Source organism: Octodon degus, unplaced genomic scaffold (genome assembly GCF_000260255.1).
Source record: "Octodon degus isolate 3935 unplaced genomic scaffold, OctDeg1.0 scaffold00382, whole genome shotgun sequence".
Classification (NCBI taxonomy): Eukaryota; Metazoa; Chordata; class Mammalia; order Rodentia; family Octodontidae; genus Octodon; species Octodon degus.
This window is the reverse complement of record NW_004524958.1, coordinates 421,885-446,356: the sequence shown is the minus strand read 5'-3', so window position 1 is coordinate 446,356 and position 24,472 is coordinate 421,885. Positions and strand designations below refer to the sequence as shown.

At 50.5% G+C, this 24,472-nt stretch overlaps 2 protein-coding genes and 1 pseudogene across 2 annotated transcripts in view; 1 reads left to right on the top strand and 2 right to left on the bottom strand.

Moving 5' to 3' along the window:
- Positions 1-8,476: 8,476 nt before the first annotated feature.
- LOC101561525 lies at positions 8,477-9,113 on the top strand (annotated as a pseudogene).
- Positions 9,114-12,351: 3,238 nt separating this feature from the next.
- Positions 12,352-14,331, bottom strand: LOC105740909 (zinc finger protein 2 homolog). Its single transcript, XM_012513252.2, is given in 5 exon segments — positions 12,352-13,076; positions 13,078-13,733; positions 13,820-13,905; positions 13,964-14,252; positions 14,305-14,331. Coding segments are annotated over 5 exon segments (1,452 nt in total). The 3' UTR covers positions 12,352-12,682.
- The window catches only part of Znf470 (zinc finger protein 470), a 35,744-nt gene continuing 25,119 nt past the window's right edge, over positions 13,848-24,472 (bottom strand). Inside the window, exons 5-8 of the mRNA XM_023708520.1 lie at positions 23,995-24,121; positions 23,751-23,846; positions 20,658-22,195; positions 13,848-13,905 (exon numbers count right to left, since the gene is read on the bottom strand). Coding sequence (XP_023564288.1) covers positions 20,805-22,195; positions 23,751-23,846; positions 23,995-24,121 — 1,614 coding nt within the window. The 3' untranslated portion in view covers positions 13,848-13,905; positions 20,658-20,804. The remainder of the gene's footprint in view (positions 13,906-20,657; positions 22,196-23,750; positions 23,847-23,994; positions 24,122-24,472) is intronic.

Genomic DNA, 24,472 nt, shown 5'->3' with positions numbered 1-24,472 from the left:
GCTGCGTGGAGGGAGAACCGCTTCGGCCCGCTTCCTTCGCGGGACGCGGTGGAGGGAAAACCGGGCCAGAAGGAGCGCAGTTCCGGAGCCGTCCACGGGGTCGCTCAGGCGCGCAAATACTAGAAGTCTAGACAAAGCCGCGCGCCCGGACTCGGGGCCCTCACGTCCTTTCTCCCCGCGAGCCCCGGGCTGCGGCGACTCCTGCGCTGCGACCCCCACGCTCCGCCTGCTGCTGCAACTCCGGCTTGGGGAGATGCTGGTGTTCTCTCTCTCGCTGAGGTCTGCATACCCCACCTGCGAATCCACCCTGGTGTGAACACTGTCCCCCACCTGTCCCTGACCTTGTTAAGTCGTTTACAGAGTGCTGGAAGTTTTCAATGTTGATAAAAATGGGATTTTTATGGTTTTATTTTTTGCCTTTGGGTCTTATTTAAACTATTCCCTCCTCACCCTCCTCTCATAAACACGCTTTCTTTTATGATCTTGTACCTTATACTCTTGTTTCACATGCTTATCAAAGTTGGTTGCAATTTTTTGAATCGTGTGAGGTAAGGATTTAACTTTCTTTTCCAAACAAATAATTCCTCAACACTCAAAGACATAATCAAAATAACCATCATTTCTCCAACAGGTGCTGTAAACAGAGGTGCTGTTGAACTGCATAGTAAGACCCTGTCTCAAAAAGGCAAAAATTAATAAATACATAAACTAAATCCTTTAGAAAGTGCCTGTATTTTGTTGTTCTTGTTCTGGAGATGGAACCCAGGGCCGTCTCGATGAGCTACCAGCCCTCTGCTTGTTTGCTTGTTTGTGCTGAGACAGGGCCTAAGTTGCCCAGGCCAGACTCCAGCTTGTGCTCTTCCTGCCATGGCCTTCTGGAGGCCTGGATTAGAGGCACGCACCACCGTGCCTGCCTCAGAAGGGCTTTTTTAAAAGAGAACTTTACATCACTCACATACGTTAAAGGTAGCTTTCCGTCCAGGAACCTGAAATGAAGCAGCATCAGGAGGAGTCACTCGCAGCTGGATGCCTCGGCCTGGTGTGGCAGGCCTGCTGGATCTCTGCCTCCACTCTGCTGTGGCACAACACGGTCTCACCCTGGCCATGGCTTCATGGCGCTGCAAGGCGTGGGCTGAGTGCATGATGCCCACAGCCTTTTCCTTCTTCTGTGTTTTGCATGCTTCAGTGTAACACATCATAGCTGTGAACACCTATGAATGAGCCCTGTGAATCTTCAAAATGGGAGCTGGCCTTGGGGATCCTATGCAGCCCTCAAAGCCTGGGCTGTGAGTCTACAAAGACATGAGTGCTGCTGACGCTGTTTTGGATCCATGACTATCTGAGAAAAGACAGAGAGATTCAGGCCTGGGAGCTCACATGTTCCCTTGTTCACCAAGTAGTTATTAACCTCTAGGTGGCAGATGCTGCCTTGGGTCATCAACACAGTGGCTGTCCCTGGGCCAGGCCTTGCATTCTAATGACAACAGCAGACAACAGACAAGGAAAGCAATAAGTGTAAATAAAGCATAATTTATGGTCAATGCCAGGAAGTGTGTGAAACACATCAATGTGAAACAACTATGAGATCACTCTGGATGAGGGTCAGAGAAAGCCTTCATGAGGAGGTATATTCTGAGGCGAGCTCAGAAAGTGGGATGGAGACTGTGATGCAAGAAGCCAGGACAGAGAGAACATCAGGACAAAGGAGCCAGCGAGGAGGCTGATGCCACCACTGTGACCAAGCGAGGAGGTGGAGATGGGCTGTGGGCTCAGTAGGACACCCAGCACCTTGGAAGCACAGAGAGCCCAAGACTTGACTGTAGGTGTGTTGGCTTGGGTGTGACGTCCTGAGGAGTGGTGTGACAGCTTCTGGTGGACTTACAAAAAGGGCCATAAAACCACCGTGTGGAGAAACCACACCTGGGAGACTCCGGGGTAGGCAAGGTGAGGGACATGGTGGCCCAAGGATGTGGCGGTGTGGATAGCAGCAACGGACACATTTGGGGTGCACACTACAGGTGGTGCTGAGAGGCCCGCCTGGTGTGTGAGAGGAAGAGAGGAATCAAAGGAGAGAGCTGTGGGCAGGAGCAGTGGAGTGTCCGACAGTGCAGTGAAAAGGAGCAAGTCTTTTTCGAGGGAATTCGGAGTTCCCTGTGAGTGTGTTAAGTATTGGATACTTGTGCACCAGGAGGACCTGAGGGATGAAGTATCAGCTCCTGGAAATTAGGAGTGTGGCTGCGGAGGGAGCTCAGGGTGCTAGCAGTTCATAAGGGCGCATGAGTCTTGTGTGGGTGGTGGCAAAACTATGCTGCATAAGCTGTCCTCGGTGTTGAAAATTTAAGGCCTGCGCTGTCTGCCAGGCAGAAAAGCGCTCAGGTTGTCCTGTCCCAGAAGCCTATATAGCATGAGCTGTCCGCGGTGCTAGATTATTTCATCCTGAGCTGTCCTCATTACTGGACAGTTGCAGCTCTGGTCGTTTACAGGGCTGAACCATTGGATATGGATTGTCCGTGGAACCACTTAGGGGTCGGTGAGGAGGGCAGTGCCCTGGTGCCCAGTCATCTGCAGCCACAGCGAATGGCAAGTCTCTTTGTGCTGTCCATGGTGCTGAATTTGCTTCCGTAGGGTCTGTCTGCTAGCCTCACCCGGTGCCCCCGTGAGCTATCCGCAGTGCTGAACCAGCTGCAGCAAAAATTGCTGTCCATGGTGCTGACATCGCTTCTCCCTAAGCTGCACCAGGTGCTGCGGCTGTGTGAACTGTCCGTGGTTCTGAATTGTTTCACCATAGTTATCCACGGTGCTGAATCCCCACACAGTCTAAATGAGAGAACTCTCCCTCCCCCTGCAACTCCAAAGCATCCATTGCCTGGGAAAAGCCCTGCTGTTGCTTAGAAACAAAACTCCAGGGAATGTAGCGAGCGTGAGATGAAAGCAAATAAGGACAAACTGCACATTTTTAAGCAGCAGCTTTGGTTCTTAGGAATGGGCCAGGCTACAACGTGATTGCAAAGATCAACCTGGAGTTTCCAATGCAGCTTGAAAGGATGTGCAAAAGGGAAGGTGGGGAAAGACATGCCCAGCGTTCAGGTTGTTCGCTGTAGGTTGGGGAAACAGGACGAGGTAGAGGGTGCTATATAAGCACGTGTGAGCTGGTTGCAAGGCTCAGGCCTTCATGCTGTAAGATGGAGTCATGAAGGAGGTATCATTGCATGCACATAGAAATGTGGCATGACTAGGTTTCACTATGAATATTTGAAGTGCTTAGCCATAGTTCTTCGCATTCATAGGTTACATCATTTGAAATGAGGTTTGGAATTTTAAATTGCCTAAAAGCTCATACTTTAAAATGTAACCAAAAGCATGCACTATATTTGTTATTTCAGTAGAGCTTTAGACTGTGAAAAGGCATGCTCACCATTCTTTGCTAGGGTTAGCTTTAAATTGTGTGGGTTTCAAATTCTGAAGGCTCTTCAAGAATGAGTTTCTGGCAAAGAATCCTCCCACACGTTCAAAATCTTTGAATGAATGAACAGATTTGTTCCTTATAAAGATTAGTCACCAGGAAAGCTACAGATCTAAATCAGTCACTCAGGAGCTAGGTATGTACAGCACTCCTGCTGTGTACGGGACATTGCAGGAGCCATCAGGTGCCTGAGGCATGTCCCTAGCCTCTAAGAGGGTGATGTCCACTCTTCTTCTTCTTCTTCTTCTTCTTCTTCTTCTTCTTCTTCTTCTTCTTCTTCTTCTTCTTCGGCAGAACTGGAGATTGAACTCAGGCCCTTGTGCTTGCCAGGGAAGTGCTTATTTCACTGAGCCATCTCCCTGACCCCTTTTTACTTCTTTATTTTATTTTATTTTTTTTCACACTTCTTAAGGAGAAATACAAGTCTTTGAGTTGGAGCCTGTTGCACAAATAAAGCGTTGATGACCTGGTGCTAACCTACTTCTCTATTCTCTCTCTTATGGAGTACTTGGCCTATGGGTCTTGATGTTTCAAGCTCTCAAAAACACAACACAAAAAACCTGGAGCTTATTACTTTACATACTTATCCCTTGCTTTGTCTTCAAGAGTTAAGGCTCAGCCAACAGGTGGTGCACGTATGTAGTGCAGGCACTGGGGAGGCTCAGGCTAGAGGATCACCATGAGTTTGAGGAGTTCAGACTACACAGTGAATTCAGGGACAGTCTGAACTACACAGTGAGACCTTGTCTCAAACATCTAGAGGCTCCACAGAGGTAGGCACTGGGTGTTTTTATTTCACCCTTGAGCCTCCTAGTACATTTCTTGGCACATACCAGATGCTCCATGGAAGTGGCTCTGATGGGCTGAATGAATGACAGCTGACCTTTGCATACATATATTGACAACTCATTAAACTGAAAGGACAACTGGTGAACCAAGCCACGCACATCCGTCGTCTGGGTGCAGCTCATGCCATGGCTAGTGAAGGCATCTAAGACCATGGAACCCTTACTGAGCAAGACTCTGCCCAAAACCAGGGCAGGTGACCTATGGTCCCTCACTGTCCAGTAGCAGTGGCCCAGAGGCAGTGTCCTGTAACACAAAGCAGGGAATCTTGTCAGTAAGGATTATCCCTCATGTAGAATAATTTTCATAAAAAAAGTACTACATGTGTTTGTGAGCCTTTATCTCACTGGCAGGCATTTAGGTCATTTCTAAACAGGGATCATCAGGGGCCTCAGACCCTTGGGAAGGCTCCCTATTTAACTTTGAAATGGCACACCCAGAATTTAGCTCAAAGGCAATGACTGAAGTGGGAGGATTCACTTTGTCTCCTCAGTTTTGAGGCATATGGTCAGTGGGGACATAGGGCGATGTCATAGCAGGACAGACAGGTGCCTGCATTAATTGGAGAAAGGCTGCCCCCACCCCCAGCCCAGCCAACATGGCCACCCCAAGATCTCAGTGCAGAAACAATGTGCTTAACATCCCAAAGATAAGCCCCATACGTCAAGTAACACTGACTGACCGAGACTCATGTTCTCACCAAGATCCTGTCAGCTGGGCAATGTTATCATCCTCATTTTGCAGAACAAAATAGATCTTTGTGTGCCGATATGCAAAGGCAGATCCTTGGATAAGGGAGGTGAAAGGCAAGTTACAAAGCCATGGGTACAGTCCACATCACTCATATGAAGACCCAGCACATAAAGGGTGCTGGCTGTCTCTATGGGTTCATCGATTTAGAGGCCTGAAATGCATTTAGAAGGAAAAAAGACAAGATTATCAATTTTACTAATGTTGCATTTAGAAATGATGTGTGTGTGTGTGTGTGTGTGTGTGTGTGTGTGTGTGTTACCAGCGATTGAACTCAGGGCCCTGTGCTTACCAGGCAAGCACTTATTCTACTGAGCTCTCTCCCCAGGTCTGGAAATGATTTATTTTATTTTATTTTAATATTTATTTATTTACTTATTTTTGGGCGGAACCGGGGATTGGACTCAGGCCCTTGCACTTGCCAGGGAAGCACATATTCCACTGAGCCATCTCCCCTGGTCCCCTGGAAATGATTTTAAGAACAATCATTTTGTTCAAAACTTCACAACCAGAAGGCCGGCAACACAGCTTCAAATCTCAGCCCAGGAAGCTCCAGGACACAGATGCTTTAGTTCAGGAGTCCAGCCTCCCGGGCTATGCTTGGTGCTCTGTCATTTGATACCTAAGACTGGCCCAGCTTGGACACATTGGATTAATCTCAAGAAGTAGCCTGGCTTTCATCCTGGTGATGATATGGCTTCAAGGAGACCGTTCAAAGGCACCGATTCTCCTGCACAAAAGAAATCCGAACAACGTGTGACATTAGCAGGCAATAAGAAAGTATATAATAATAAAAATAAAAATTTTAAAACCTTGAAGAGGAAGTTCAAAGATGTGGACAATTGAAGACATATTTTAATGCTGGACGAGTTAAAATGGTAAAAAAAAAAAATCCTCAGAAATGGCTGTAGCATCAGTGAGACGTGGTATGTGGACGCGGCATCGCGCCCCACCACCTGCAGCACTACATCTCCTAGCGAGCGGCTGAAGCAGTTAGCACTGCTGTGGTTCGGCCTCCACATAGAGTGACGGCTGGGTCATCACACTTCCGAGGCACCGGCAGCCCTGGCAGCAGCCACTCACTGGTCCAGCACAGACATGCTGTGGAAGTGAGATGCACCAGAACTTCTGGCAAAGAAAGTGTAGCTTTCAAAATAACTGTCAAGAAACAAAATACTTTTACAAAGGGATTGGGAGAGAGTAAGTCCCACCCTGAAATGCAGGACTGGGAAGGTCTTAGTATACCTTGATTCCCAAAGACTGGCACATACCTGTTACCCCCTGATAGTCATTACACAATATGGCTGCCTCGTGCCACCAGCAAATGGTTAGGGTTAGGCGTGGGGTTTGAGTTAGAGTTGGGGTTAGGGTTAGGATTGGAATTGGAGTTAGGGTTGGGGTTGGAGTTAAGGCTGGGGTTGGGGTTAGAGTTGGGGTTTGGGTTCTGGTTAGGGTTAGGGTTGGGGTTGAGCTTAGGGTTAGGGTTGGGGTTAAGGTTAGGGTTAAGGTTGGGGTTGGTTTGGAGTTGGGCTTAAGGGTTAAGCTTTCCCTAGCCCAAGCCCCAGGAGCCTCTGTCTTCTGAAGGCTTTCCAACACCAGAAGAGAGCCCTCCCTTCCTAGCCTCACTCCCAGGGCTGTGAATTCCCAGGCTGACAGTGCCAAGTCCTCCTGCCCTTGCCCTGGGCCTCTTCAGGAGTCTGCTTCTTCCCAACAGGATCCCTGCTCCATTCCTGAGCAGCCATGCATGCTTTCTCTCCATCTTCCAGGAAGGGTGGTTGCTGTGGAAACCCAGCTCCAGGGGAAGTTCATCCTGTAGCTGCTTTGTCATGTGCTGGCAGTACTTGAATCCTGGGAAGAGTGTGTGTGTGTGTGTGTGTGTGTGTGTGTGTGTGTGTGTGTAGCTACAGATAGAACCCAAGGCCCTTGCACCAAGTTCCAAACCCCTTTTTGCCTTCTATTTTGAGACCGGGTCTCCCTAAGCTGCTAAATTGCCTATGTTGGGCTGCAATTTGCCACCTCCGTGCCTCAGCTTGCCAGGGTTTTGCCAGTATGGCTGTATGCCACTGTGAACAGCTTGCAGGTAAGTTTCTTTTTCAAAAGTTTTTCTGTTGGAGATGCACTGGAGGATGCAGTGTCTAGGATCTGTGCTTCAGTGAGCAGCAAGGAAAGGGCTGGGGCTAAAGGCCAGGAAAGAGGCCCAGCTGAGAGTGTTGATGCCCAGCGGTGGGAACTAGGAGGATCCCTGAAGGATCGTACTCCATAAAATGCCTGAAGATCTCTGTGATGCAATGTTTTGAAGTGTCATGTTTATTCCAAAAGACAAACTCAGACAACAATGGATTTAAAAATACATAAGGCAAACATCTCTAAAACCCATGTATTTTTATCAAACTATGTGGACTCTTCCAGATCCTTAGCATAACAGGGCATGCTGCAAGGTGTCCCAAAGTGTCCAGCCCTCCCTCCATGCCCCTCAGACAACAGGATCTGTCTCTAACTCTTGAGAATGGCTTGGGCACTTGTTTTGGCCAACAGGCTGTGTGCAGAAGCTGGTGTGTTTGTTCCCATGCCAAGCCTTCAGAGATCCCCTCCTGCACCCCTCCCCACCTCTCCCCTATCTTTTCTCCAGCCCACCCCTTCCCCTTCCCTGCTTTCCATCCCATCAAGACGGATCCCCCAGCTCCCCTCTCACCTCCACCCACCCCCACACCTGTCCCCCATCCCCCCGTCCCCCTCCCTGGGTAGGAAGAGCTGCTGCCTGCTGCGAAGGGGCACATCTCCCCACAGAGGACCAAGACCCATAGGGTTAGTCTATGCTAAGAACAGCGCCTGCCCCTAGGAGGGACCTGGGAAGGCCTGATGCTGCTCCAGGTTGTAGCTGTTGTCCTTACAGGTTTTAGGAGGAAGGATCCACTTTAAAAACCAGTGTAAAGTGTAGAACAAGCTTAGTACCTATAATAAAAATAGCAAAGTTGACGTACACCTGTAATCCCAGCTTCCTGGGAGGCTGAGGCAGGAGGATCCCAAGTTTGAGCCCAGCCTGGACAACTTAGTGACTTCGCAGCACCCTGATGTAAAAAAAATTAAAAAATAAAAAAAGATGGGGATGTATCTCAGTGTGAATCTCCAAAACAAAACAAAATTTAAAAACAAAACCTGTGTGTTGCATCCCTGCCCAGCTCTGTGTGGGGGCAATGAAGGAGCATCTAAAACCTGGCAAGGCAAGGTTTACTGGCCCAATGTCCACTTAAGCCCCCCACCCCCCTTCAGACTGCAGATACCAGCGTAAGGCTAAGTCCTTTTCTCGATCACAGGGGCATCCCAATGCCAGCTCACGAAGTCGTGTTGGAGACACCCTGGAGCAACACCCAGAATTGTGCCTTTCGGTTCTGCCGATCCGCGGCCTGAGAGGCAGTCATGGCGCCTCTTATCAGCCGGAACGGCATGATTCTGAGGGCCACTTCCACAAGGACTGGCAGCGGCGTGTGGCTACGAGGTTCAATCAGCCAGCTCGGAAGATCTGCAGGCGCAAGGCCCGGCAGGCCTGAGCGCGCCACATCGCCCCGCGCCGCGTCCGGGCCCATCCGGCCCATCGTGCGCTGCCCCACCGTGCGCTACCACACCAAGGTCCGAGCCGGCAGGGGCTTCAGTCTGGAGGAGCTGCGGGTGGCCAGTATTCACAAGAAGGTGGCCCGGACCATTGGCATCTCGGTGGACCCGAGGCGGCGGAACAAATCCACCGAGTCCCTGCAGGCCAACGTGCAGCGGCTGAAAGAGCACCGCTCCAAGCTCATCCTCTTCCCCAGGAAGCCTTGGGCCCCCAAAGGGAGACAGCTCTGCTGAAGAACTCAAGTTGGCCGCCCAGCCGACAGGACCTGCGATGCCCATCGGGAACGTCTACAAGAAGGAGAAGGCCAGGGCAATCACAGAGGAGGAAAAGAACTTCAAGGTGTTTGCCAGTCTGCACATGGCCTGAGCCAACGCCCGGCTCTTTGGCATCCGGGCGAAGAGAGCCAAGGAAGCCGCAGAGCAGGGTGTTGAGAAGAAAAAATAAAACACTGCTGGGATCTTGTAATAAATGCTCAGAAAAGCTACAACTGCCCTTGGGGTGGGGGGAAGACCTAGATCGTACAGTCCTCGCTTTAAACCTGTGGCTTCCTGGGTTCAGGAAACAGGGAAAGCTCAGGGTGGAGCCTAGGCTGCCTGCAGAAGCCCTCATCCCTCTTTTCCCCCCTTCCTTTTCTCCTCCCCTCCCTCTCCCTACTCCCTCTTTACCCTCCCCCTCCCTCTGTCCCCTGCCCCCCCCCCCAGCTTTGCCCTTTTTCTCTCCCGGCACTGCCTCCTGCCCCGCCCTCCCTCCAAGCCCCGCCCACCTTTCTCCTTCCTCCCCTCCCCCTCCTCTTGCTGCTCTTCCTCCTTCCCTCCCTCTGGCTCTACAGACTGGGAGGAGCCGGAGGGAGGTCGGTGGGGCCTCACAGACAAGGTGCAGGGCTTCCCGGAGGCCCTCAGTGGGTGCAGGATAGGGTGGGCGCAGGCCCCAAGCTGTTCAGTTTCAGGCTTCCTGCTCACACCTTGGTTTCCCTGTTGGGTTTCCTCATTTGGCTGGATCATGACCCCTGGGTACCTCGGTTTCTCTACAGGTGTAGGTACCACCAGCTCTGTCCTGGCTCTGATGTGGCCAGCACTGACTGGGGTTCTGATGGCCAGCAGCCAGCAGCCAGCCGGTTCACCACCTCCACTTTACAGAGGGGGAAACAGAGGCACTTAGAGTCTGTGTGTTGTCAGCAGGGGTGTGGATGGAGAGGACCTTCGTCCATGGTCACAAAGGGACCTCACCGCCCAGGCTGGGTGGATCTTGGCACCTAAAGCTGCATGGACAGAAATCCTCATAGAGACACCATGAAGGACACACAGGCCTGGTCACAGGTGGCACTGGGCCACTGGGCCTCCAGGCTGTCTCCCTTCTTCCCAGGCCTGGGCTGCTTGTCACACAGCCTCACTCTCACTACCTCACCCACCCGCCTCACTCTCATTTCCAAGAGAGGAAGCTGAATCACAGAGTGAAACAGCAGGCACAGGGGTCCCCCAGCTGGTCCAAACTCTCGGCCTTGGCCTCACCTGTAGCCAACTACTCTGCGCAACTGTGCAGCTGTCGCCCTCCCCATCTGTAATCCCCGAGGCCTCCACATCCTCCACCCGCACCTGGCCTTCTGTTCTGCAGCTCTGGTGTGGATGTGACTGCTGCGGGGACATGCAGTGCCCACAGATGGGCCGCAGAACTCCAGGCTCTGTGCTCACCTCTGCCCCACCATACGCCATGGGCTCCCACCGGCCCCACCTTGTGGAGGACCACCTGAGCAGCTCTCCTTGAAAGAAGAGCGACTGTCTCCATTTTGGCTGAGCCTGACCCTATTTCCTCGGATTGTTCTGCACAGAGCTGGCCAGGACTTCTGCTTATCCTTCAGTTGGCCTTAAGGATGCGTATTGGTCTAGCTGAGGTGCTGGTGATAGTCTGTGAAGGTGGCGTGCGCGTTTCCCTGGTAACCTACACCTGCTGCTCTTTAATGTGAGCGGGGTGGAGACAGGATGGTAGAGCTAATGCTCCGCAGCGCCAGCTGGGATCGAGCCTCAGGACAGAGGCCATGACTTCCTGGGGCTTGAAAGGCTACACCAGAGCTGAAGCACCAGACTTCCCAAAACATTAGACACTATTTAATGCAGATTACTCTCTCTACATATCCTCTGCATAGGGCAGAGGTAAATTTAGGCCACCCACCTAGCTCAGCTCTTAGTAGTCTGTTTCCCACAGTTCTCAGTCAATCCTCAAGCCATTCCCCCACTGAATAAACCTGGGTGAGGCCCTGGGTCACTCTCTTGGTTCTGGAAGGCCATCTTCGTGGCTGGACTTAGAGCCCCTTGACTCCCTGATGATTGAAGATATAATTTAGTGTCTTTATTTTCGCCGTGGGTTGCATTGTAAGTGGTAGATTGGAATCAATTTGATGGGATTCCAATAGCGTAACTTTGGAATTACAAATATTGGCTTCTTGGATCGAGACAAGGACCTGGAATGTCTCCTACACCACCTCCCCTTGGGAAAGTGTGACAAGAGAGGTGGGCTCCTCTCGAAGGCAAGAGAATGTCCTGTGGGGAGACCCCACCTTCCCGATGGATGAACAGCCCTCGACGCTAACCTCTGGGCACCACCAACTGGCTGATGGCATCTTCCCCGCTGCCCAGGTGGATGGACCCCTGGACATCCAGCAGGCGGGGGTTCAGGAAACCCCACCCCCTTGTCAGTTACCTTTCTGGGGATAAGGACTGCACAGTGACTGATGGGTGGGAGAACCCAGCGGGAGGAAGCCTAAGGCTTTCCCCATATGACTGGAAGTGGTTTTGTCCTTTAGGGTGTGACTGAGAAAATGCAGTCTACTGAAGCCACTGCCACACAAAACCAGGTGAAGACACTGCCCTGGGAAGCGGAGACCCGCAGAGAACCAGAGCTGGCCTGCGGTTCCGGTGGCACGCCGAGTGTCTGCACAAACCTGCCTGGTACCCGAGGCACTGTCAGTGCACACACCAGAAGGGGCGCTTTCCCATTTGCCGCACAAGGCGTGCTGGGCGATACAAGTGATTTTGGAAAATGAATTATCCATTCCTTCTACTTACCAGCGTCACAGTGTGGAACACAGAAACGCCAAAATATTTGCAAGCAACAGCATCAAAACAGGAGTGGCCTGCAAAGCCCCAGAGAAGGTGGCGAACAGCGGCGTCCCCGCCTAAGCAAGGCTGCCTTGTAAGCAAGGCTGAGTCAGCCTAGGGAACACCTCATGGTAGGGACACACTGAGGGGCTGGTGTCCCCAGAAGACACTGAGGACCCGGACCTTCATGAGGGGCTGAGGGAGGGAGCTGCCTTGTCCCTGCCACTCGAGGACACGGAGGCCCTGGCCTGGAGCACTGTGGGCATCGAGCGTGCAGAACGTGGAGCGACACCCTGGGGCTGACTCACCAGGCCCATAGGGCCTTGTCTCAGCAGCACAAGTAAGGAGCAGCCACCTTCGGGCTGGCGCAAGCACAACCCCAGGAAGACCGGGTCATCAGCCACCACGCCTGCTGAGGCCACCCTCTCCCCTCACCCGAGGCTGACGTGGACCCGATCACCACCTGTATCCACAGCCTGCACATGTAAAAAAACCTGTTTTAATGACATTGGTCTCCATCGTTTCTCTTCAAAAATCGTAACACATTGTTCTAAGAAACTTTGGCACTTGAAGCAAGTATTGTTACATGCTAACTCTAAAAATGATTTTTTATTTTCCCTCTCCCAAACACCTTGCGAACTTCTACCACTACGTGGGTACTTGGTGGCTTTAGCGTTTGGTCTGAAGTGTCAGGTGGCTTCTGCCCCACGGGCCACTGGGGGTGGCACCCCTCGGGGCTGGGGCATGCTCACCCAAGTCCCACCCTGCGCCCTGCAGACCTGGGCTTGCCAGCCGCTAAGCGGCCACCTGGACTCCAGCTATGCTGGCTTGGCTGTGGGAACCTGGGATGCCCGCTCCAGCGAGGCGGTGCCCACTTCCTAGCACTCGGGGCCGCTCTTGCACCGGGCAGCCCGCGCAGGCTCAGGCGCGGGTCCGTAGGTGGCGCGTGAGGTTGGTGCCGCTGCTGAAGGCTCTCCCGCACCGCGCACAGCCGTAGGGCTTCTCCCCGGTGTGCACACGCCGGTGCACCGTCAGCGACAAGTTCTTCAGGAAGCTGGGGTCGCACTGTGCGCAGCGGAAGGGCTTCTCGCCGGTGTGGACGCGCTGGTGCTCGATCAAGTACGCGCTCTGTCTGAAGGCCTTGCCGCCCTCGGCGCAGTGGAAAGGCCGCTCGCCCGTGTAAGCAGCCTGGTGCACCACGAGCGAAGAACGCCCAGCGAAGCGCTTCCTGCACTCGGGACACTCGTAGGGCTTCTTGCCGGTGTGAGTGCGCCGGTGCTGCGTCAGAGCCGAGCTCTTGCAGAAGGCCTTGTCACGTGCCGCACAGGAAGGGCCGCTTGCCCAAGTGCGCGGGCCGGTGCTGCAGCAGGTAGGCGCGCTGGCTGAAGGCGCGGCCGCAAGCCCCGCAGGAGAAGGGGCGCTCGCCCGTGTGTGTGCACCGGTGCACCGCCAGCGAGGAGGGCTTGCGGAAGGCGCGGCCGCAGTCCGAGCAGTTGAAGGGCCGCTTGCCTGTGTGCGTGCGCCGGTGCTCGGTGAGGTGCATGTTCTGAGGGAAGGCGCGGCCGCAGTCCGCGCACACGTAGGGCTGTTCCTCTATGTGCGTGCGCCGCTGCACCACCAGGTGCATGCTCTGGCGGAAGGCGCGGCCGTAGTTGCCACACGCACCAGGCCTCTCGCCCGTGTGCATGCGTGTGTGCTGTGTGAGCGAGGAAGTCTTGCAGAAGGCCTTGCCGCGGTCTTCGCACGCATATGGGCACTCCCTGGTGTGTGTGCGCCGGTGCACCACGAAGTTCACGCACTGGCTGAAGGCCTTGCCGCAGGCCACGCACGCAAACCGCTTCTGGCCCGTGTGTACGCGCTCGTGCACGGCAAGCGTGGCGTGCTCCAGAAAGGGTTTCCCGCGGTCTGCGGGGTGGAAGGGCCTCTTCTCCTGCCGTGCATCCTGCAGTGCTTCGTTAGCGCCGTACCCTGCCTGCAGACATTCCGGCACTGGGGGTAGGCACCGGGCATGTGGCTGGGTTCTGCAGACGCCTGCGGGGGCCCGAGACGCTTGTGTACTGGGCTCCCTGCCCCCGTGGGGTACTGGCCATCCGGCACACCATCCTTCTCATCCGACTCCTTCATTTCAACTGCAGCCAGCCAGTCTGGGAAAAGAAAACGGATGGCAGTGGGCGGTAGAGGTGAGGAGAGCGCGCTACGGACGCGATTGCACGGACACGCGCGGGCGGGCAGCAGGACTGGAGACGAGGAAGGGGCCCTGGGGAGCGCGAGGGGCGGCTGCCAGCTCAGGAGACTGCAGCAGCGAGCGCCAAGGTGCCGCAAGGGCCGTGGGAGTGACCGCCGCAGGCGGGTCACCTAGGGCCTTTCTCTCTCGGGTCACCCTGAATTCCCGGGCCTGCTCGGTTCTTACAGATAACAGGAAGGCAGCAGCCACCAATAACACGGCAAGCACTGGCGGCCTGCTCCGACCCCCAGCTGTTCGGCCGGCACCCTGGGGCCCCGGACACAGCAGGTGGAGCTCCTCAGGGGCACTTTCCCTGTACCTCCCGCTGCTCTAGACCCCACCGCATTGTGCTCACTGCCAGGACCTTCCTGCCCCCGCAAGCCTGAAAGCAGTGGTGCCAACGACCGACCACAGTCTGAATCTCTGAAACTGTGAGCCGTGCGGAACCCTCTTCCCTCCCTTCGATTGCTCAAGCTGCTCTGTCACGCACACAGCCAGAAGGCTCAGAGCGCAGCTCTCTGCCCCTCCGTGCAACCCCAGCGCTGTACCCGTGGCTCTGCGCTCCTCCCCAAACCTCTTGCTCCTTCCTGTTCTTTCTTTGTAAGGTCTGGCAAGAAAGCAGCAGGACCTGACACACACCCACGGTCACAGCAGCACGCACACGAAGCTCGAGGCGGAAGTGCCTCAGTGTGCACACACGGATGGACACAGGATGTGCAGTCCACGCAGGGCTCCGTGATTCAGCCCCAGGCGGGAAGGGTGTCCCACACAGGCAACCCACGCAGAAGCCCTGGGGATGTTATGTTGAGGTAAGCTAGCCAGTCACGAAACGCCACCTCTTTCCACTTAGGGACCTGGGGTAGTCAGATCAGTCAGACAGGGGACTGCTGTGTGCCGGGATGAGCACGGGAAAATGGCCACCATGGGAAATTTTGTTATGAGCACTTGCAGGGTTTTTCTTTTGAGGCCGCAGCTCACTATGTGTTCAAGCTGGCCTCGCAACCCTCCTGCCTCAGCCTCCTGCGCACTACCACACTCGGCTTGCATTCGTGTACCCTGCACAACACAAGACAGCACGCTAAGAAAATAGTCTTGCTCCCTCTAGGGGGTGCCCTGTTATGGGGAGTCCTGTGGAGCAACACATCTGACCAGTGCCTTAGGAAAGTGCCCCACCTGCAGGAGGCGGGAGGAGGGAAACCCTGTCCCCCATCGCGTCTCACAGGGGTGCACACCTGCCCTCCAAGGAATGAGGGTTAGACGAGGCTCTGCGTGGGGCAGGAGGATGAGGGCGGGAGAAGGGGCGATAACTGGGTCACGGGGCACAAGCTGGCTGGGTGCGCCTGGCCGGAGCAGACGGCCCTCTGACTAGGGAAGGGGCACCGCCAGAGCAAATGCACACACACAGAGGCACGGGGGACGTGCAGAGACTGGGAGATGCCCACTCGACCATACACTACTACTTGAAGCACCGAGGTAACGGCGGGACCCGGAGGCACCTACACGCAGAAATGCCAGGGCAGACTGCGACACACATGTGCCAGGACAGAGCACCCGTGCCACCGCCCTCGCAAAGATGCCGCGGAAGCTCTAGACGGCACCTAGAGCACGGATCCAGACCCCGACAGCTCAGCACCTCACGCCCTCCTCCCTGCCAATCGCCTCCTGGTTCCCCGAAAGCCCTCTGCGCACGCAGCCACACCTATGGCAGCTGCAGCTGGGACCTCGCCCCACCGCCCTGCAGGACCGGGCCGAGCACTTGTGTGCGCCTGCGCGGACTCTCGGACTTCGCCTCCCAGAAGGCCGCGCGCCGCCCCCGCCCCGCCAGGTTTTTCTCGAGTGCAGATGGACCAACCTGAGCCTAGACAAACTCGGAATACAAGCAACCGGGCCTCTTTCTCCCAGAGGTGTCTGTCTGAAGGAGCCAGGTAGAGCAAAAGGATGGAGGAATGATGAGAAAAAGAGGTGGGAGTCGGTAAGACAAGAAAACTAGGGTAGGAGCGGAGGAAGGACTGGATGGATGGATGGATGGATGGATGGACGGATGGCGGGCGGTAGCAAAACGGGTACATGTGGAACAGCAAAGATAGAAGGGAAAGGAGCAAAAAGAAAAAATAGGTTGGAAGAATCATAAAGAAGAAAGCATCGTAACCTTGAGGAAACTGTGGGAGGTGGGAGGAGGTAGAGCTGGCAAGGAGGGAGACAGGAAAAAGGAGGGAATGAAAGAAGAGTGGATGGGGAAGAGGCAGGGGATGGGGGAGAGCGGTACCAGCCAGGCCGGCTGTGCCGCGGACTGGACGGACAGAGGCTGCGGGTTGGACCGTCCAAATATTGAGACATTTGCAAACCTTACAGAGACGAACACAAGCACAGTCGGGGTCAAATAAAATGTCCGGCAAACCACGGTCAGGTTTTTTGTACTAAGTTCCTACACCACCAAGACAAAACCAAGTTATTTCTCTGACCTTGCAGGAAGTCGAGAGAGAACAGCAAGATCCACACACAGGCCTGTTCTGCTGGTACAAGAAATGAGGAATCTCTTCTTCATTGACCTCTACCAGGAAAGTAGCTTCAAATTCCAGGCAGCCGCTTGCTTTCCTTGGGCTTCCCGGCGGCAGGCTGTTTCCTGGCCCAAGCTCACTGGGCCCTGGCTGTATTTCGCCCAGTGAAGTGCCAGTGAAAGCCGATTAGGCCTCTGATATCTACATTTCGTGTAACTTTTGTCCTTTCACAAATTAAGCCTCATTATTCTATTTCCTACGTGCCAGCATTGCTTGCTGGCGTCTTTCGACTTAGGAATTGGCTGGGCCCTGCTAAGGCAGCTACTTTCCAGGTAAGGATAGTGGAGGGGACAGGAAGGGCCACGCTGGTGGGAGACGCAAGCCCCTGGCTGGGTCCTCGCCCACGACACACTGCAGAGGCAGTGGTAGAACGTGCCAGGAAGCACAGGACTGCAAACGCCACCAGGCCTCAGGGGACTGTTTTTAAAGTAAAATACTGGGCCAGGGAGATGGCTCAGTAGAATATGCGCTTCCATGGCAAGCACAAGGGCCTGAGTTCAATCCTCGGTTCCAAAAAACAAACAAAAAAACCCATAAAATACTGTGATAAACGTAGATTTACTCACATGAATTATAGAATGCAGTACAGAACTCAGATATCTGCACCCTTTACCTAGTGCTCCTCACATTGCAGTATCCCAACTAGGATATCAACAGTGATCCTGTCAAAATACAGAGCTTTAATGGTGAACCTTTCAGAGACCAAATACCCAGACTACACCCAAAACACTTATCAAAAAGTGCTAACTCTACAATTAACCTGGAATACTGAGGCTTTAGTTTAGAAAAAACAACATGGCGAGTTGGCAAGAGTCTTCCAGAGAGGGCAGCTGGCCTGCTGCCATGTGGACCACAGGTTCACCATCACGGATACACAGCATTTCTGTCCTCAAGGACCCCTCGTGCTGCCCTCCAAGGGCCACATCCACGTCCAACCAGATCGCATCCCTAACCTGCCCTCCACATGTAGTTTGTCATTTCAAAAGTGCTTACAATTGTTTGTAGCATTTGTCTGGTCCCTTCAGCCATGGAGCATAATTCTCGGGAGATACCTACAGGGTTTGTTATCTGCCATTTATTTTAATGTGGCATTGTATTCTATGACTGTGCCACAACCTGTGTACTAAATGGACCGCTTCCTAGTGTAGGTCTATTACAGTTCGTGTGTGCACCACATGAAACAGACATGCACAAGAACTACAGCTATAATGTAGGCTTTCTCTAGGACTTAGTCACTTTGCATGACAGCTTTTATCTGTTAAGCAGCACCTCCCCTTTTCCTACTTGTGTAGGTCTGACTCTTCTTAGACTTCACACTTAAGTGGAACCATGCAGCATTTGTTCTTTTGTGACTTTTCCTTAGTATCATCTCCCCAGGTTTCATCAATTGTAGCAACAGCATTGCCTTCTATGCTAAAATAAATTTCCAGTTGAGGTGTATTACAAACACATGAAACCAGGCCGGCCAGACAGCTCAGCGGACTAAAGCACCTGCTCGGGCAGAGTGCAGGTGCCAGGGTTCGATCCCTGGCACCACAAGCCGGCCCCACCCCTGGGATGCGCTGAGATGGCAATTGAGACTGGACAAGGTGGCATGTGGTTGTAATTCCAGCGCTTGGGAGGCTGAAAACAGGAGAACCTCTAAGTCTGTTCTGTGTAGTGAGACACTGCAGACCCTGTACTAAGTACAATAAAGAACACATGAAATTTACCTTCCTAAAGAACCTGTAAGTTTCATTATTGATGTACTTTTTCCCCCACTGTACCTGTAATACTGTTTCATTTGTACCTTGCTCTATCTCCACACCTAAAAACATACCTAAAACATTAGCAAACATTTTTAACATCCCAATGTAAGCCACATCTGTTGCTGTCATTACAGATATGTAGACAGTCAGAAACACTGTCAGGCAGGCGTTTGTGCCACTGAGCCATCTCCCCAGCCCTCAGACTGTCAATGAAAAACTGTATTGGGCTTGCTGTATGACTCATGACAGATCTCTGAGGATGAGGTTCAGGAAAAACCAAGAAGAGTATGCTTTACCTTGCATATCAGCAAACGGATTGCAATACCTGGCGGGATACTGCCAGGGACAGAACAATCCCGTTTGTTTTGTCAGAACAGTTTTAAGACACCAGAGGAGGAAATCTTGTGTAAAGTCTTAAGATAACTGCAATATTTGACTGATCAGGATCTCATGACTTAGAGGGCTTCTTGTATACTGCCCTTGGTCAATGATTTGTACTTTCTAAGCTTTTTTTTTTTTCTTTCCTTTTTTGGCAGAACCGGGGATTGAACGCAGGCCCTTGAACTTGCCAGGCAAGTGCTTATTCTACTGAGCTATCTCCCAGCCCCAAGCTTTTCAATAAATATGCTGCAGTTGCTTAGTTTGGGGTTCAGACAGACAAGACTTCTGAGACCCCGCAGCTGATTACATCCAGCCTTGCTGTTCTCTTGGCTCCGATCGATCTGCAACAGGGTCTTTTTCTGGAGCATCAACAAACCTACATATGTAACAGAGAAACATCTTCATTCAACTATTTCTAACTGAGGCACATGTCTAGCCTTCTTACAATAGTTTTAAAATGAGTCCAATCTTAAGATCTAAATACAAAGTCAATTACAACTTTTTTTGGCGTGTGTGTTGTTTTAGGGAAGGTTCTATGGGGTGTTCAGGGTCTACTAGATCGGACTCAGTGATTCTCCCGTTTACAGCCTCCCAAGAGCTAGGATTACAGGCATGCACCACCACGCCCAGTCTCAATTGCTGTCACAGTGCGCTCTAAGGGCAGGGCCGGCATGGAGGCCAGGGGATCAAACCCCTGGCCCCTCCACTAAGCTATTTGGCAGACCCTGCAATGTTTTCCTGTTTTGGTTGTCTTGTCAACTTCAGGGAACAAGATGTGAATTCATACTGCATTTTTTCAACAGGCTAGAATGATTCGAACCTCACAAAAATTGTCTATAGTGTTTTGAAGTGTTTACATCCTTTTGCATTCTCTACGTAGGTATTCATCTACTGCAGTTTTCTAGTAGTGTTCTACTACTACCCCCTGGCTAGTTGCTCATTTTACCCAAAGATTTTATCCTGATTGGTGTGCTAAGTGTCAGCTGTGGTGGGCACTCAATGGTACTACCTGTGTCCTTGCAGAAGGGATGACTCCATGTATCTTGGGCATCATCAATCTTCCCCCCACCCCCCACTTTGGTACTGGAGATTGAACTCAGGACCTTGTGCTTGCCAGGCACATACTTATGCCGCTGGGCTACATTCCCAGCCCATCATCCATTAACCTTTTCTATCCACTGAGAGTCTTGTGTGTGCTCCAAAACTGTAAGTTTCTTAGATTTGACCTACTGACTATTTTTTCTTAGACCTACAGGTCTAAGGGAACCTCAACTTTATTTTCTTTGGTTCCAGGGATTGAACTCAGAACCATGAACTTGTCAGGCAGACACTTATGCCACTGAACTATCTCCCAGTGGGAACCTCGACCTTAACAGCTATTTTCACTAGCTGTATACCTGAGATTGTGTGCCAAGTCCTTAAAACATAATATATATATAATTTCAAAGCTAATGTTTTAAACTGAAAGCTATAAAGATATATTTTTATTTTTAAAGATTTGGCTACTGCGTCAAAACGCACTTGAGAAAAACAAGAGGGACAAAGTTGGTATGGCAGAAATCCAAATGAGATGGCTGTCTTGAAATATGATAGGACGAAGACTGGTAAAAAATAAATTCTAGAGGCATTTGGAATGTAGAGGATTTGGTGGTATGAGTGAGCAGGGAGTAACAGGATGATTCTACAGTATGAAATTGCTGATGGTGAGCAAGATGTACACTCTGCCAAAGACTTTTCCACACTCTTGACACTCATAGGGTCTTTCTCCTGTATGAATTCTCTTATGAAATGTAAGATGAGTGCTTGCTTCGGCAGCACATATACTAAAATTGGAATGAAGTGTAAGATGAGTGATCTGCCAAAGGACTTACTACATTCCTTACACTCATAAGATTTCTCTCCTGTATGAATTCTCTGATGTAGAGTAAGAGACTTACAGTTGGTGAAGGCTTTATCACATATACTACAGTCATAAGACTTCTTACCACTATGACACCTCTGATGACAAATCAGGGATGCCCTCTGTCTGAATGCCTTCTTGCATTCAAGACACATGGTCTTTGCCAGTGGGGAGTCTCTGATGTTGAACAAGGCATGAGTCGCCACTAAAGGCCTTCCCCCACTCAATACACTCAAGGCTTTTTGCCACTATGCGCTCTCCGGTGCCGAGCAAGGTGTGCAACCTGGCTGAAAGTCTTACCACATTCCTGGCACTCATAAGGTTTCTCTCCACTGTGTACTTTCCGGTGCTGCACAAGGTGTGCACTCTGACTGAAGGTTTTGCTGCATTCCTTACATTCATAAGGCCTCTCTCCTGTGTGAATTCTGTGATGATGAGCAAGGTGTGTTCTTTGCCGAAAAGCTTTCCCACATTCCTTACATTCATAGGGTTTCTCTCCAGTATGAACTCTTTGATGAAGAGTAAGTGAGCCACGGTGACTAAAGGCTTTCTTACAAATATTACACCCGTAAGGCTTCTCTCCTGTATGAATTCTCTGATGCACAATCAAGGAGGAGCCACGGCTAAAAGCCTTCTCACACATACTACATTTGTAAGGTTTCTCTCCAGTGTGAATTCGCTTATGCTGGATAAGTCCTATGTGGTCAATAAAAGCTTTCCCACAGTCAACGCAATCAAAAGGTTTCTCTCCAGTATGACAGTATCGCCGATGACGTGTGAGGGCAGCATTCTGTCTGAAAGCTTTTCTACAGTCGATACATTCATAGGGTCTTGTCCCAGTGTGGATCCTACGATGATGAGCTAGGGATGAGCAGTTGCTAAAAGCCTTCCCACACTCACCGCATTCATAGGGTTTCTCTCCAGTGTGAACTCTCTGATGTTGAGCAAGGTGTGTAAGCTGCTTGAAGGCTTTATCACACTGCTTGCACCGATAAGGCTTTTCCCCAGTGTGAACTCTCTGGTGTTGAACGAGATGAGCGCTCTGGCTGAAGGCCTTTCCACATGCCTTACATCCAAAGGGTTTTTCTCCCGTGTGTATCCTCCGATGTTGCATGAGATGAGCGTTCTGGATGAAGGCCTTCCCACAGTCAACACATCCAAAGGGTTTCTCCCCAGTGTGAATTCTTTGATGAAGAGTAAGGGCTGAGATTTTGTTGAACGTTTTCTCACAGTCACTACATTTTAAAAGTTTCTTTTTTCCATAAACTTGCTTGCATTTTCTCACAACTGAATGTGTTTTCATATCTGTATCAAAATTATATATTCTCTCTTTCATGGGAAAAATCTGTTTTATATAAGATAATGTACTGAGATGAAAATCTGTCCCAGATTTGACAGAATAGTCTGTTTTCTCATTAAGGTTATCTACGTGAGGGATCATCTCTCGCTTCAAGTGTGTCTTCTGATTCACTGGTTCACTCGCCAACAAGTCCTCACATTCCCAGTTTTCCTTGAATGTGAAACTTTCAAGGTCACAGCTTATAGGTCCTTCCTCAGATAAATCTTCTTCATAAATGTCCTGGTTCAAAGAGAATTCCTTGGACGACCACATATACTCCAGGTCTGTAAGATATTTAGAAAGCAAATGTATCTTTCATCAAATATTAGACGAATGGGAATTTCCAAAATGAAACCATGCACATCTGTTACTAAAGGCCCCAAAAGGGATGTTTTTTGTAGTTCTTAAGTAAGTCTAGATGATAAAAGCATCCTTGCATTCCTTGTTTACCACAGTATATAACAGTATAGCAACGTATACTTAAGATTTTGCATCGATATTTGGAATTGAAATTTGTAGTTTCCTTTTGGGTATTTATTTTCATTAGATCTACCTTTTTAAATTCATTTATTTATACTTTTATTTCTACAGATACAAATTATAAAACATTTAGTTTGTTAAGAACATGCAATGGGAAATCATAACTATTTTTAAAAATTAAAAATAGTACTTAAAAACAGTAAAAGAAGGGCTGGCCAAATAGCTCAGTGGATTAAAGAGCCTGCTTAGGCAGATGCAGTGGCCGGGGTTCAATCCCTAGCGTACCGTGCTGGCCCTGCCCCTGGGGCACACTGAGATGGCAAATGAGACTGGGCATAGTGGTGCGTATCTGCAATCCAAGTGCTTGGGAGGCTGAAAACAGGCAGATCACTTCTAGTCTGATCTATACAGTGAGACCCTGTAGGCCCTTATTTAAAAATACAAAGAAGAAAAAAGTAAAAGATATATTGGCAAAAACAAGGGGATAAATATGTTTAAAGTAAGGGGGAGTATTTTGAAGGGATTCATGGCAATGTGCCTGTAACTGTAATAATTTTTTTTTCTTTTTTCTTTTTTTTCAGAACCGGGGATTGAACTCAGATCCTTGCATTTGCCAGTCAAGCGCTTATCCTACTGAGCCATCTCCCCGGCCCCTGTAATAATTTTTTTAATTTAAGCATTTACCATATTTGTAACATCCCATCATTGAAACAATGTTTACAGCAATTTATGTCAAAAGTATTGCGACGTGTCCTCAGTCACTTTATTCCCTGCAACTAGAACCCATACATCTATTGGCTCTCTCTCAAACTCAAAATTATTATGAAAAGTAAAACCAGTTTCAACTGATCCAGGACACTGAGGCAGCCACACCAGCACAACTACTGATACTCAGAAAAGCAGGCTTTGAGAACTGCTTCACGAGGTAACAAGAAGGATGAGACAAATGTGCTTGAAGCGAGGGAAGCCACAATAATGCGTCTTTTACCGTAATAATTTTTTTTAAAATTTAAACATTCAATGTATTTTTCACACCTCATAGCTACAATACTTGTTAAGACAATAAGCTCACCTTTTAAAGAACGGAAAATATTTAAAACAGTTCAAAAAACAAATGGAAGTTTGTCTAAACAACTGAGAGATGTTTAGGGCTAATTATCATACAGAACTTGGGCAGTACAAGGCAAACACCAATGAGCAGTTCAGAAAACACATCCTGGTACAGCAAAGGAAATGATACAGGTGGGAGCATACAAAAGAGAACCATTCTGTTTGGAAGGGAACTAAGAAACTATTTTCCAACACACAGCAAGAACTTTCTAAGAACATTTTCTCCAACTCTAGTTATTCTGTACTCACCTGTGCATGGACTTCCTGACATCTCTCCTGGTACTACCCAGGGATCCTTCTCTTGCTCCAAAAACGAAATCATGTCTGGTTTAGAAATACAAAGACCTGCATGGAAGACATCAAAGTTGGGCAGGCTACAGGTATAACCAAGTCTGAATGGTCTTAAAGAAAGAGGGGCACTGTAAGGAATATGGATACAGGGATAAAAGGCTGCTGTGCTATGGGAAGCTAGAAAGAAGAATACTATCCTTACCTACTGAGGCCAAGCTCCTATAGTTCTCCAACATCACGTTTCTATACAAACTTCTCTGAGCAAGATTCAGCCATTCCCATTCATCCTGGGAGAAGTCTATGGCCACATCTGTGAAAGTCACTGAACCCTAAGATAACACAAATATAATCATGCTCAATCAGTGTCCATATCCCCATAAGGATCAGGGTAAAGGGTTATGATGTTCTCAGTATTCAGTAAAAACCTCGTCAGTAACAGCATCAAGGGTCTAAATGATCCAAGTCAGGTAGTTACCGAACACGCATCTGCCCAGTTATGGTAGACACACTCAAAGAAATTGAGACATTCTCTGGTCTTTGCTTACGAGTCTATAGTAGGGAAAATACATCCTCACATGAAAATGGATTGAGTGGGCCGGGGAGATGGCTCAGTGGAATAAGCGCTTCCCTGGCAAGTGCAAGGGCCTGAGTTCAATCCCCGGTTCCGCCAAAAGAACAAA